Source organism: Ammodytes marinus (assembly GCF_949987685.1).
Source record: "Ammodytes marinus genome assembly, chromosome: 23".
NCBI classification, from domain to species: Eukaryota; Metazoa; Chordata; class Actinopteri; order Uranoscopiformes; family Ammodytidae; genus Ammodytes; species Ammodytes marinus.
In genome coordinates this window covers 1528870-1543898 of record NC_137227.1, presented here as the reverse complement: position 1 = coordinate 1543898, position 15029 = coordinate 1528870, and the positions used below count along the sequence as shown (strand labels likewise).

General features: G+C 38.7%; 1 protein-coding gene across 2 annotated transcripts in view; it reads right to left on the bottom strand.

Moving 5' to 3' along the window:
• The window catches only part of LOC307269558 (glucosidase 2 subunit beta-like), a 159413-nt gene that overhangs the window by 39385 nt on the left and 104999 nt on the right, over positions 1–15029 (bottom strand). For both annotated transcript variants that reach the window (XM_080052538.1, XM_080052539.1), the window contains one exon: positions 14930–15019. In XM_080052538.1, the coding sequence (XP_079908664.1) occupies positions 14930–15019 (90 nt within the window). The remainder of the gene's footprint in view (positions 1–14929; positions 15020–15029) is intronic.

Below are 15029 nucleotides of genomic sequence, written 5' to 3'. Positions count from 1 at the left end.
ATATTAAATTATGTGTTTAACCATTATACTTATAATCACTCTCTTGTTATAACTCAATGTACTGTCCTATTATTAAGCAATAAGGGGAAGCCTATTCTTATTTCAGGAACAATTACTTTGAGAGGTTTGATTCCAGGAGTTGCAACTCATAATAGAGCACCTACTGTAAAACATAAAGTTAGAAGTGAAGCACTTTGATTTATGTCTTAGTGGTAAAAAAAAAAGTTCTACAATATTTGGATCTCTCTCCTGATGTAACAGCCAATACTTTTAGCACTTGCATGATCAGCTCAGTAGGCCACAAGTGCATTTATGAAATTAAATTTCAATTGTGAGACTATCATGCACTTAAACATGTCGTTTTATATTATTCCATCATGCTCATTGTGAGATTGGGTCAGTGCAACTCTTTTAACTTGATAATGTAGTTGAGAGTTTACTGGCAAAGCTCCAAGGCAGGTTTGTCCTTCTGAAGCCAGTTTAAAAGAAGGCATACTCAAAACAGGATATTTTTCAGTTTACCTTCATTTTCCACATGGTCAACCACAAATGCGAGTTGGAATAAAAGGCTTTACATTGTTTTTACTGTGAGCCTGATTGCAGTTCACTCTTCTGACATCTTATCATATTTCGATTTTGGAATTCTTTATGCAGAGCTTAGAGCCAATGCATAAGATGGATATGAATTGTGTTTCCATTATTTATTTTTCTTATTATGCTACGCTTCTGTGAAACAACATACTGAGGCAAAGTGGGATGGAGACCTCTTTTTCACATAGATTACCCAGGAAATTAAAAAAAAAAATAATACAGAGCGACAGAGTCTCGCTCCCTGAAAAGAGGCCTCAATTTAAATGCGAAAAAATGGAAAACAAAACGAGGCAAACTTGAAGCCAATTTTGTCTTTAGAGCCATCACTAAAGGCAATGAGACAAATCGCCTCTGGCAGATCATTTAAAGCTGCATTCTCCCTGCCATCTCTCAAGAAAGTACATTATTGCTGCTATTTCCTTTTCCCACTAGCTGAAGGTTGAGGTATGTGGAAGATATGATACAACAGGCGGTCTTTATGGGTCTTTGAAATGCCTGAAGATTGCTTTATATGGATTGATACTGTAAACCATGACTAGGTAGGTAGGTATTAAAATCCTGCATACATCTATATTCAGTATATCAACATATATTTTGACATTCCCAAAGTGTTTTTTTCTCATTGAGTGCTGATCAACAATGTATGACAGAATGTAAAGAATCCTATGTAAGTGGCTCAAAATGAAACTTTACACTTTTCCTCCTCGAAAGGTGTGAAAGAAGGCTCCTAACACTTAAACATGTCAGGAAATCTATTTCAACATAACCCAAGGTGATAATTAAAGTTCCCATGTGTAAAGGGAAAGGGAAGAACTAAGCCAATAGGATTGGAAACATAGAGAGTAAATGTGAAACATCTGTTCTCCCGACACTCCTGCTCACATAAAAAGCTCCCATCTTTGCACAATCAGAGCTGTATTGAAGAGACTTACATAAGTTACATGATTAATGAACATGACAGTAAGGATGGAGGTGTTCTTTTCAAGATGAGAAATGAGAGGTAGAATACAGCTTAAATGGGATGCACACATCTTTCTTCATCTTCCATGCTGTTGCCAATTGTGATGATTCCCGATGTCAAGGTTTTAAACATAATGAACAAAATTGTATATTTTTCTTTTGCTATTTAAAAAAATCTGTATAGCTTGAAGATCCTTTCTTTATACGATGTTGGCAAATGAATGTGGACACGCATCAATTTAGCTATTCATGGTTTGGCCCTTCTGATTAAAGGTGAAGTGAGCGATATATTTATGTTAATATATGTGTTAAATTGCTATATACTGTACATACAGTGATCACTTATATAGTGTGCGCGTTTCATAAAGCTGATCTCTCAGTCACCTGCTCTGCATGTAATCGGCAAATGAACTTTTCTGGGATCCCACAACTTGATATCCAATCAGAAGAGAGAAGGCTACAAACCGGCACCCGTCTCACTGCCGGTGCACGCGCAGAGAGCGACAAAGGGTTGAATGTTTATGCTTCTACAATGGCGGAGCAGGTAAAATCTGTTTTGATGGTTTTTATCTTGTGTTATCGCATTTACGGATCTGAGATGATGCTAGATGACTCGCCTCTTGAAGGTCATAGTGCAATAATGTGGTGAGGTAGTGCTAACTGCAGTCACTGACAGGAAGTTAGCTTAAAGTACCATTTTTCTTCCTGAACCACCTTTAAGGGAAATGTTATTTTAGGCAATAGTATAATTTCAACCTGGTGTCAACAAAGTGAGGTCAAAAAAATAATACAATTTACCTATGTTGGTGATTAAAACAAAAGTAATTTGATTAGTATTGATGCCAATATAAAGTCCAGCATATTGGATCATAGCACCATGGATGAATATGAACGATTTGAAGGTGAAACGTACAACAAGCTAATTTAACATTGCGTAGATGCGGCAGGAGACAGTAAATCTGACGCTTGGAAATCATATACTTAAACGGGTTTGATATATATGTATATATATCTACAGACCTTTTGCTTTCCATAGCTGAATCTCATCGTATGGCATTGGTATAAGTCATGTTCATATGGAACATTGATTTTGTTCTCTCTGCGTGTTGAGCATGCAAACAACATAGCAGACAAGTTGCCCCAAGGCAAGATGTGCTTCCTCTGTTACATATCATATCAACCTTAATTATAGGTGTTATCTTTGTAGTAAATTAATGGTATTTATCCATTTCAATGATGTGCTTCAATTTACACCATACCATCAACACTCCTTAAAGTACACATTAAATGGGTCAAACGCACTGAAAGTTGTTGCCCCATTTACATGCAAGAAAATGCTTGGAGTAGGTTAGTAGATAAGAACAATCAAAGCAATGCTAATGCAACCACAAACTCTACATTAAATACAGACCTAATTGTCTTGCAGGGTGCATAGAAAGGTGGCTGCCTTCACATCAGATATGAATGTATTTATGTAATTATACTACGTTTGTATTGTTCCAGTATATCAGTATAGACAATGAGTTGGATGTTATCTGGGACAATTAAGACCAAAGCAGTCTGCTATACCTACCAACTGCAACATTGAACTGAAAACGCTGTCTTTATGTTAGTTTTAGGTTCAAAATTCATGTCAAACAATTACAAAAGTCCCACCATTGTGTTGTGAAGCAGTCGAGAGGAACCCATGTTATTTAGCAAGCCGCACTACTGTGTAGCAGAGAAGGAACAAACTAAATAATGCATAGTCATACAGGACAATATTTTTATGTGTAAGGCATTAAATACATTTTCACTGAAGTTCTTTCAGTTGCTTAATTTGATCATAGCAGATAAACCATGTTGAAGTCACCAGGGAGGTTCAGGTTATCACAGCAGGAACTGTGAATGAGACACAGCATGAAAAAGAAATATAATATCAACACTGTTTAACACAGGAAATATAACGTGTTAGATACAGTTAGAGCGACACTTAGCTGTCTCTTCTGGGCTTTTATTGATTTTAACTTCATGCCTTATTCTCTCCTGCATATCCCAGTAAACCTATGGGTGAATACATTGTCTGTCTTGTCCACATAGTAAAGAAAATAGAATTTGCACCAGTTTCCAACCCCTGTATTAAATTCCTGTGTTTTACAGTTAGACGTCAATGCATCTGCCGGCAGTGGTTTAACTTACAATAGTTGCATTCACAAAGTAACTACAATATTCGAAAACTATTGAGAAGCATTGCTTGACCTTATACAAAGTTTAAAAGTAAGGGTAGTGGTGGTGGTGGTTAGGCCAATCCTTTGAAAGCTCCTGCCTGCTATTTAATAGTTTACATATTTAGATCAGCTTGCATTCAACAAACAACCTTCTTCTCACATTATACATTATTAGGAATTTGTGTTGACATTGTTTTATTATTGAAATGTAAGAACATGTACAGTATGTGTTTTGCCAGACAGATATAAGGGTATTTCAAGAGCGTCCATAATTTGAATACTCACAATTGGATAGCCTCAGAAATGCCACACATGGTGACATAGAATTCTTACGAGAGCTTATTTGATATGTTGTCAGTGCTCGGGTGAAACTCAAGAGAAAGCACTGTAATGTGTTGTTTTCGGACAAGAACTCCAGTAAATGCAAACAAACAAAAAGCATACAAATATGCCAGAGGTAAGATCCACTGTTGGTTCATGGTTTCTTCCATGCAGAGGAAATTTACCATAATTGGATGTCTGTTTGAATTTGTGTTTTGGAGGGTTATGTACTCTCTGACTAAAGTGAAGGACAACAGTGACAACAATAAAGATGATCTGACTCTGAATAAGATACAGGAAGTCCTGTTGCGCAGTGACGAGCTGGATCAACAAAAACCTCTCTGAAAGGTTGACCAGGGGGGTATTTCAGGAAGAGTTTAATCCTGCGCTCAGTTGGCCAACTCTGAGAAGAGCAAATCTGGGTTATTGGTTTCAGAACAGTGGATCAGCGTTGGGTCAATCAAGCGCTGAAGGCCATACATATGGTAGAGAAGTCGGAAAGTACCGTACTTTCCATACTATATGCCGCACTGGACAATAAGCCGCAGGTGTTATAATGTTTAATTACCATATGTAAGAGTTCGTGCACAGAGGGGATTGTCGGGAAAGAGATGGCTGCTTGAGGAAGCTCCCATTTATTAACATTTCAACAAACAAGTTGCATATTTGCATAACGTACGTAAGTGTTACCATTTTGTGCAATAGTAGCTATTAGGGATGGGCACGAGTGTTTTCGCTACTCGTGTGATCGCTTGCATTCCTCGAGGATCAATCGATTCCTCGTTAAACTTTTTTCTATTTTTAGGACGCAACGCATCTGTCTACAGAACAACGGTTGACCGCAATAAAGCGCTCAATGCTTATGTCAAACAGTCACAGTTGCCATATGATATTAAGGATTTATTTTCCACAAGTTTAAAACACATTTTCCTAACTGAAAGTAATTAAATAAGCGGGCCACAATTTAAACCGATCGAGTAGGTCTGCGGTGGAGAGAGAAAAAAGAGAGAGAAAAAAAGCATGGGCTGCAGTTGGCTAACATTCAAAATAGACATTTTAAATAAGAAGGGCAGCAAATACAATACAATTATTGTCCTACAATTTAAACACATAGATAGGCTAAATAACTCATCAAAGCAGTAGAAGTAGTAGGCTAGTATATCGAACCGCGTATGCTCACTCCTGTCCGTGACTAATTACCGCGACTAATTCCTCGTTAACGGAACGTTACACCGTCGGCTTTTGAATCTCAATCCTATATTCCATAATAAAGGCTTCTTATCGTTTGCTCGAATGTGCCCGAAGTCAGCCTGGCTTCTTTACGTGCCTTTCCAAGTTTTCCAGCACCGCATTCAGCTCCGCGGTGCTGTGGAGACCACACACTGGCTGCGCTGCACGGAGGTGGCAGTTATTTGCGGTTTCTGTTTGACACAACGCTTAGTTTATTTAACTTGGATCAAAATATTTAATTTTGTTAAACTTTACATCCGTTTTGTGCCGTTTTGTACACGTATATAACATTTTAAAATAGGGACGGCCCGCCGGCCGGCCTAAAGGCTACAAACACTAACAAAAACAAAAAACGATTTTCCTCATCCACCAATCGAGATCATTTGAAACGAGGAGTACTCGAGTACTCGAGTACTCGATTACTAACGCCCATCCCCAGTAGCTACAGAATATATACTGTGCTGTGTAATAACAGGGTTGAAAAACGGGGAAAAAGTCGCGGCTTGTAGGCCGAAAAGTACGGTAATGAGAAACACATTTTTGGTCATGCCATGGGACTTGTTTACAATAATACAAATACAGATTATCGCCAACCGCACATTTTCCTTGACACTACAGAATGCATGTCATAAAGCAGGTGAAATGCAATCTTTCTTCTCCTTCTGTTATTGACAAATGACCAACCGTGACCTTTTAAAAGTTAATTAATTGCATGAGCAGCTCATTAAGAGTAATGCTAAATTCCATGCTTTAATTAAAAGCATAAATACATTAAATGAATAAACAGCGCCTCTGCCACATCTATCATAATTTGAGAGCTACTGGCTGTGACAAAGTGCTCATGCTCTAAGGCATGGATCTGCATAAACAGCTACTGCAGCACAACCACTTATTGTAACAACATCCCAATTACGGTTAACCAGGCCGTCTGCCTTTCTGTCCCCTCGATAAACCAGGGCAAACAAGGTTTTCATCCCATTTGTGCCCATGCATGCATTCGTCTGTTAGCTCTAGCCTGGTTTGCTCCCCGGTTTTTTAAAAGCAAAATGCCTCTATGCTGGGCATAGTGAACCTCGGTGTTAAATTACTTGAAAATTGAAAGCTTATTCCCTCCTTTATTTATTTGTATTCTCTTCTAGGACTTCAACAGGACTTGTAAAATGCATGTAAACACCTTTATCCGATATACTTTGCACACAAATCGGCACATTAACGGACAAGCGAAGTCAGATAAGAACACCTAGATAACTCGTTCATAGTCGGCATTCTCTCTGCATGTATACAGGGATCGGATATACCATATTGGAGTTTGCGTTCGGCGCCTGCTCTGCGGAGGATTTCACAAGGAAGTGGAAGGAGACGACGTAAAAAAATAGTAGGGTTGATGCCGGAAAAGAACCGGACGTGGCCCTATAACCACTTGTTGAAAGGGCTACAGCGCCACCTAGCATAGTGGAGACAGCCATACATCGGACATTTATCCGATTCCTGAAAGGCCATGCATACTTAGACAAGTGACGCGGCCCGTTCAAGTGTCTAGTTCGGTATATGTCTTAATCCAATCTAGTTGTGCCATGGATTCTAGAGAATGCTTGTTGTCAAAATCACTTTTTGTCAAATTATTCTCACGGTGGGCTCCCTTTGTATACTTATCATTTGTTTACATACCAGTTTACACAGTTCCTAGGCTGCGTATATTAAACCCCTAAAAAAGTTCAGCTCGCAATAAGTACCTTCAGGTAGCGGATCGTGAGGAGATATTGACTGATTTTGACCACATCTTTTTTTTGACAACAAGCGTTTTCCAGAATCGCTGTGTCCACCTTTAAATAAGGATACTATTATCGGCAAGAAATTTACTGAAGTCTTTCCATTTCCGTCAAAAACTTGCCATCCACAGGCAGACAGCAGATAACTTAACTGTCTGATGACCCCAATGCTCCTGTCAAACCCTATTTGCAACTGGATAGTATTCATGGCCTAGCTCTTATGAAATCTACCATATATAAGGCTCTTCATTTCCCTGTTATTCGCACGACAGTCGGCAGACACATATAGGGCTCCACACCACCCGCCATGCCACGGGTTGTATCCAATTTGAAACAGCTCCCTGTAGGCTATCCTCATGGGAGTGTTTTTCAAGCCTAGAAGAAGTCAGGGCACTGCTAAGGCCATGCGATGTTTCTACAGACAGTCGGAAGTGTCACTTGTGCTGCGTGATCCTTGGCTCTTCTCTGTCAAAGCTAAACCACAGTGGCAGGCATGACTCACTGAAGTGCTGTACTTTCCAATGACACAGAAGCCTCGGCTGAGTCAATCGGAGCTGACAGTCTTGCATAAATTGCGGCCCTTCGATTTAAAGTTGCTTTGAGGAGTGTCAACAAATCCACAGGAGGAATATTAGCCTCCGCTGTAGGTAGGGGGCTCCGCCTCTGAGAACTCATTATGGGGTGTCTTCCTTCATGCTGCGCCAGGGCTGTGTTGACTGAATAGCCAAGCATATTCCCTGACTCACTGGCAGATGCATGCATTCTTTACACACTAGCACCTGACTGTGTAAATACAAGGAATTTGAATAGGTACATTTTACAGGAAGATATGGTGCAGTGTTAAAGAAAAGGGTGTTTAATACTGATTAGGTTACTACTGATACAAAATATCAATACAAATAAGCACATCAGCACAGTGTGAGGGTGCTATTGACCTCTCTTATGTATTCCTTTATCTTTAAAGACATCAGAGGTGATTTGCGTTTAACAAAGGTTTTTTTTTTTGTAAGATTTCTAAGATGGACCTTGCTTGGCATGAGAGCAAATCAGCAATGGATGAGCATTTGAAGAGGAGGCATGTTGGACTTGAACTTGACTTTATAAGATGACTTAGTTGGAAGTAAAGGAACACATACCATTAAATGAAAACGCACCAAGTGCAAACTCCTAAACTTGTATTCATGTTGTTGTTTATGGTCTCTAAAGAAACTGATGAGAAGGCAATATGAAGTGCACTGCACCTGCACAGCATTTAGCTTCTAATCTTGCCCGTTAATCATTCTACTTGAAAGGGTTCAACAACAAAAGGCTGTTTCCCCCCTCCTTTGAAATCAGAGTAATTATGTATATCTTTTCCCCTGGACTAACCGGGGAAGGCTTCAAGCCCCAGTTTGTAGAAGTGATTCACACCATCAAGGCAAGACGTAATAACCAGGTGCAGTGAAAAGCATCCTTGTTGGCAAAGACAAAAGGGAGAAATCTCAGCTGACACCCTCAAATAGAATAGAGACCCACTTTCAGCGCAAACAAGTTTGCCTTGCCATATACAATTTGCCCCAAGGCAAACTGCTATTTGTGATTATGGCTTATATAAATAGAATTGAGTTGACAAAAAGAGACCAAATCCAGTTTCTGTGACCCTCCTAAAAATCAATCAGCTCTTACTATTTTCCCTGCCATATAGAGCAGTGAGGTTCCAAGTAAAAATCCCATTCATTTTCCTCCATAGCAAATTTTAATATTAGCCATAGTGTCATAACCATCCAAGGTAGGCTACCACCAGCTACGAAAGTGTGAAATGATGCTACATGCTCCTTTGTATGATATCGTAGCTGATAGTTAACACATCTTCCGCCGCAGCCTTAAAACACATCTCTTCAGACTGCACTTCGACTAAGAGATAAAAATAAATTGCGCTTCATACATCTCCATGTAGCACTTACATGTGGCACTTTGTAGTTTGGTTTATTTGAAGCTATAGTACCTGCGGGATTCATGTTGTTCTGAGTCTGTACCTTCATGGTTGAATGCACTTAATGGAAGTCGCTTTGGATAAAAGCGTCAGCTAAATAAAATGTAATGTAATGTAATATCAATTTTGGGACATCCGGGAGAACAACTTCTCAATCCACAATCCTAGAGTGTCACAGGGACATCCCTGATTGGTGGAGCCTGCAGAGAACATGGACTTGTTGACCGCCCACATGAATTTGGCTGTCTGGTGGCGATGCCAACCGTTACAAAAACAAAAGAAGAAGACCTTAGACTGTGAGCTGATATCAGTGTAGTTTCCGGCTGTATTTTTTAACTACATAACAGAGAAACAGCAGTTAAGTGATAAATGTAGAAACAAGTCTGTGTAAGTTTCGAAAGAAGCACGCTAAACTATAATTTCTTGGGGAAAGTCGTAAACTGTGTATAGAAGAGGGAAAAGCTATGGACAACCAATGGACTGTGGGATGAGTTGTCAAGCGCAGGACAATTATGCACACTGTCTTGTACCTTTGCCCTTTTCTCGTTTTTTTATGTTTTTTTTTAGATTATTCTGGTGGTTGATGTGCTTGGTTCCATGATTGATTATTGATTATATAGGAATTGTTTGAATGTCAATGGATGGTTTTGAATGGGGAAATTAACCCCATTTATGAAAAGGTGGGCTGCACACTGAACTGCCCCACACATGTAACTCTCATCAAAATGTGTGCTCCACTGGTAACATTGGAAAGCGTTTTCCTTCCACACAAAGCACCAGTTGAATTGAGTGAAACCGTGCGTTTGAGCTAAGCAAACATTCTTGACTTAAGGCCCTTTACTCTACCATTGGTTTCCACTCAAACAAAGGGTAAGCATATCAATCAAACGAGAGAGATTTATAGAAGAAGGATGGTGTTTTCAGGAAGGTTTGGAGGCTGGAGAGAAGTGTGTGTGATTCTGTTACACTATTGGAGAGGAACTTTGGCACTGCTAGTTGGCTACGCGCGGGCATGGAAGTGCTATAGAAAGCCCTTGGTTTATGTGTCTGTCAATGTCACTTCATTTCAGGATCACGGTTCAAGGCAAACAGCAAGGATAAAGGGGGGAGGGTAGGGAGGGGAACTGGTACATTGCTGAGAGGGTGCTGGTAGGTCAAAGGACCTTCAACTGATTTGACATGAGTGGATATTGTGCTCATCAGGATGAAGCATACTGTATCATGGAGTTCATGATTTCAATTGGCTAAGAGAGGAGAGTTATCTGTCCTCTTCTCGCAGGGATGGGTTCTCTGTGTCAGAAATAGACTAACTTGAAAAACAGCATTTAAATTCATTAAATCAATAAAATAATAGTTTATACAGTATATATATATATATATATATATATATATATATATATATATATATATATATATATATATATATACATACAGTATATACAGTGGATTGAAAAAGTACCCCTTGAACTTTTCCACATTTTGTCACGTTACAACCACACACGTAAATGTATTTTATTGGGATTTCATGTGATAGACCAACACAAAGTGGTGCATAATTGTGAAGTGGAATGAAAATGAAACATGGTTTTCAATTTTTTTATGAATAAAAATGTGGAGTGCATAAGTATTCAGTCCCCCTGAGTCAATACTTTGTAGAACCACCTATCGCTGCAATTACAGCTCCAAGTCTATTTGGGTAGGGGAGAACGGGGTAATTTGTCACACAGGTTGGTTGTCACAATCGTTATGTCTCGGAACCAGAAGGCGCTGTCTATGAAATTTTGGTATGTAAATATCCAGAATTGGAATCAGAGGTCATCTACATAGTCTTCCTTGGAGTTAGACTGCTGAATTTGAGGTGAGACGACTGTTTGTGTTTTTCATGTCAAATTAAAAATATTTAGCTCCTCAGTATTTTTCTTCTAGGCTTTTACACAATGGGTTTATAACAAAACACTTGTTACCCATACAAAATGTGAAGGGTAAACTATATTTTAGATTGTGGTTAGCAAGCTAATTAGTTGTCAGATGGTTGTTGGCCTTGATGCTAGCAAGAAATTCAAGTTGGGGTTGGTCGTCACATTTTTTGGGGGGTTGGTTGTCACATGTTATCTCAAGGCTGCAGCCAGAAAAGGAACCCAATAACGAAAGAAATTGTCAAGCTGTATCCTCACTGACACCCCAGAGAAGGAAAGAATAGAGCAGGAAAAGGCAGCTAGCATGCAAAAGAAAAAAGGGCAACAAAATCAAAACAACCTAGAGCATCCCAAACTAGACCAGCTGCCAAGGCTACAGTAAGTTATGTAGGCCTATTTGTCAACTTGACAATGCAATTAAACTTTCAAATGTAGTTCTACTTTCTTGCCTTCTTTTTAATATTAATCCCATTAAGATAACATTGTGACAAACAACCCCATAGTGTTTGTCACAATGTGTAAGGGTGTCTTTGATGATTAATTTCTTCTTTATTACAATAAGATAGAAAAAGTGAGGGGTACATATTTCAAGCCAACACCTTAAGCTTCAATTTAATGTAGGAATGACTATTGAAAGATGTTTAGGTGATAAGCAATTCTCACTAGAGTAAAAAGTGTGCCTACTTGCCCCGTTCTTCCCTATGTCTCTACCAGCTTTGCACATCTACAGACTGATTTTTTTTTTCAGACAGAAGCATGAAGTGCTCTTAAATCTTCTGTGAAACGGCTGTGTTAACTTTGGACTTGATAACACTGTGGACCAACACCAGCAGATGACATGCTACCTCAAATCATCACTGATCCTAATGAAATGTTGCTTTTCATTTGGAAATCAAGGTCCCAGAGTCTAGAGGAAGAGTGGAGGGGCAAAAAATCCAAGCAGCAGTTGACATGGTACCTCATGCTGATTTCCTTTTTCCAGCGATACTAGGCACCTGCCCACAATGCCAAAACCACTAGTAACTTGCTGGCTGACCATGGTATTACTGTACTGGATTGGCCAGAACACTCTCCTGACCTGAACTCCATAGAGAAACTATGGGCTATTGTCAAGAGTCAGATGATACACACAAGACCCAACAATACAGACGAGCTGAAGGCCACTATCAAAGCATCCTGGGCTTCTATAACACCTCAGCAGTGCCACAGACTGATCGTCGCCATGCCGCATTAATGCAACAATTCATGCAAAATAAGAACCCAGACCAAGTATATAGTAGATGAATGAAAATACTTATCAAAAGTGCAAAACATTTTTGATTGGCCTTATGGAATAATCTAATATTTTGAGATGCTGGAATTTTCATGAGCTGTAAACTGGAAAAGTTAAAACAAAAAAATGCCTGAAATATATCAATATATGTCTAATACATCTAAAATATATGGAACTTTCACTTTTTTAATTAAATTAGATAAAAACATTGCTTTTCCATGATATTCTAATAATATGAGTTTCACCTGTATACATATTTATTATTTTAACCTGTGAAACAACTATGCACAGTTCTTGGTTTTGCTACGGTTAAAGTTTTTGCAAAACTACACTGTAGTTAACATTACACCAGTTAATTATTGTTACAGCGCCTGTCAAGATTCTCATGAGGCAGCTAGCTAATTAAGATAATTTTAGCTCCTTGAGCTCCAGATTACTTTTTTTTCTATGTTAGCAGCTGACTCATATTAAAGTGAGAGGCTGTAAAGGGGGAGATGGCTTCACATACAGTACATGTGAAACTCATATTATTAGAATATTATGGAAAAAGCTCTTTTTTTATATAATTTAATTCAAAAAGTGAAAGTTCAATATATTCCAGATGTATTAGACATATAGTGATATATTTCAGATCCTTTTTGGTTTAACTTTTCAGGATTCCGGTTTACAGCTCATGAAAATCAAAAATCCAGCATCTCAAAATATTAGAATATTCCATAATCAAAAAGAAAGCATAATACAGGAATGTCTCACTTTTGATAAGTATTTTCATTCATCTACTATATACTTAGTATGGGATCTTATTTTGCATGAATTATTGCATTATTGTGGAATGGCATGGTGACTTGACACCAGCCCACAGTGCTAGAAACCACTAGTAACTGGTTGACTGACCATGGAATTACTGTACTTGATTGGCCATACAACTCTCCTGACCTGAACCCATAGAGAAACTATGAGCTATTGTCAAGAGGAACATGAGACACACCAGACCCAACAATAGAGACGAGCTGAAAGCCACATCAAAGCAACCTGGGCTTCCATAACACCTCAGCAGCCAGTGCCACAGGCTGATAGCATCCAAGCCAAGCCGCATTGAGGCAGGAATTCATGCAAAAGGGGACCAAACCAAGAACTGAGTACGCATGATTATACTTTCTAGAGGGCCGACATTCATCACATCATCAACATTATAACAAACAAAGTCTTGAAATATTTCACTTACTAATGAGTCTATATAATATATGAGTTTCATCTTTTTAGTTGAATTACTGAAATAAATGAACTTTTGCACAATATTCAAATATTTTGAGTTTCACCTGTATATAATGCTAACATATTCAGGCTAAAGCAGCTACATGTTCCAGGTCAAAATTCAGAATCCTAACTAGCCGACCATTCACGTAGACATGGGAATAAAGGAGCAGCATTGTTCTTGAATTGGAGGGTTGAGCTAGTTAGTCCTAGTGCTAAAAGTGTGAGTAGACTCTTTCATTCCAACATTAACTTATTTAGATGTTTTGCTTGCTAAGTATTGCTTACATACTTAGAAACAGTTTGCAGATAAACAAAATTCATAATAAAAATTCAAAATACTGTAGTATACACTCTACCCACTACGCAACCAGAGCGCCCCCCCCCCCCCCCCCCCCCTTAACACAATTCCTAATCCACTCTTTGGGAAAAACTAAAAAACAGACACCACCCTTGTGGATAGGGGAGGGGTTAAATTGTTCTTACATATCTGTTGATGTGCCAATCATCCGATATTTTAGTGAATGCTTTCCCACTCCTGCATTTATTTGAATCCTCTAATCCTCTGTATCTCTACAACTTGCAAATTTGTTCATTTAAGTCTTAATTTCACAAGAGCAAGCACTGTACCTCATAACATAAAAATCATCTTGCAACCACGGGGCAATTTTGCCTTCTATTACTGTCTACAGTAAAAGGACTGAGATGGATTTTTTTCTGGCTTATGTACAAGAAGTGCAACTTTCCCTTTTCAGAGTGTGCCTCCTAAATGGCAAACTAAGCAAACAAATCACATGGTGTATAAGGGCATGGGAAAACCACTGATTCCAAGGTTGTCTGAGAAATGTATTTGCAGTGTAGATCTCAGATAATTTTCTTTCAAAACTGCAACCACCCACGGGCTTCTAAAGCTCCAGCTGGCAAGCCATCCTGAGGAGAACAGATTCTTCCCCAGCAGGGGCCAAAGGGATGCAGCGGGAGAGAGTAAAATAAGGTAGTTCTGTTGATTAAATTTAGTTGATTTATCTGCTTGGATTTCTCTCTTGACTTTGAGCTCACAAATGATCAACTTTAAATGGTGGATCTTAACTATGATGGTTCAAATTTGCAACAGATACATTTGGTTTCACTACAGTTGCTCAAAATACAAAGGATTCCAGCCTCTGGTTAACATATTGATTTTGTGATGATTCTTTGAAACTGTTTTACCTTTCTATCCAGTCATTTGAATGTCTACCTACAGTGCACAGGTGTTACACAAGTAATTGCTTTCCATGATTTCAATACAATTTTTTTTTATCTTTCTCTATGTTTTTTTAAGTTATTTAAATTTAATTGTGTTTTTGTACACAACCACACATTTAAGACTACCGTAGACCAGACCAAAAAGAGAGGATATAAATTGAAACATTCATGAGAATTCAGTCAGTACTCACTCATACACTTTCAGCTTGTAACACTGGGTGTTCAAAAACAGAAACTCCCAATCTGTTCCATAGTCTATGGCCAGCTTCTTCCTGAGATCACTGAAACCAA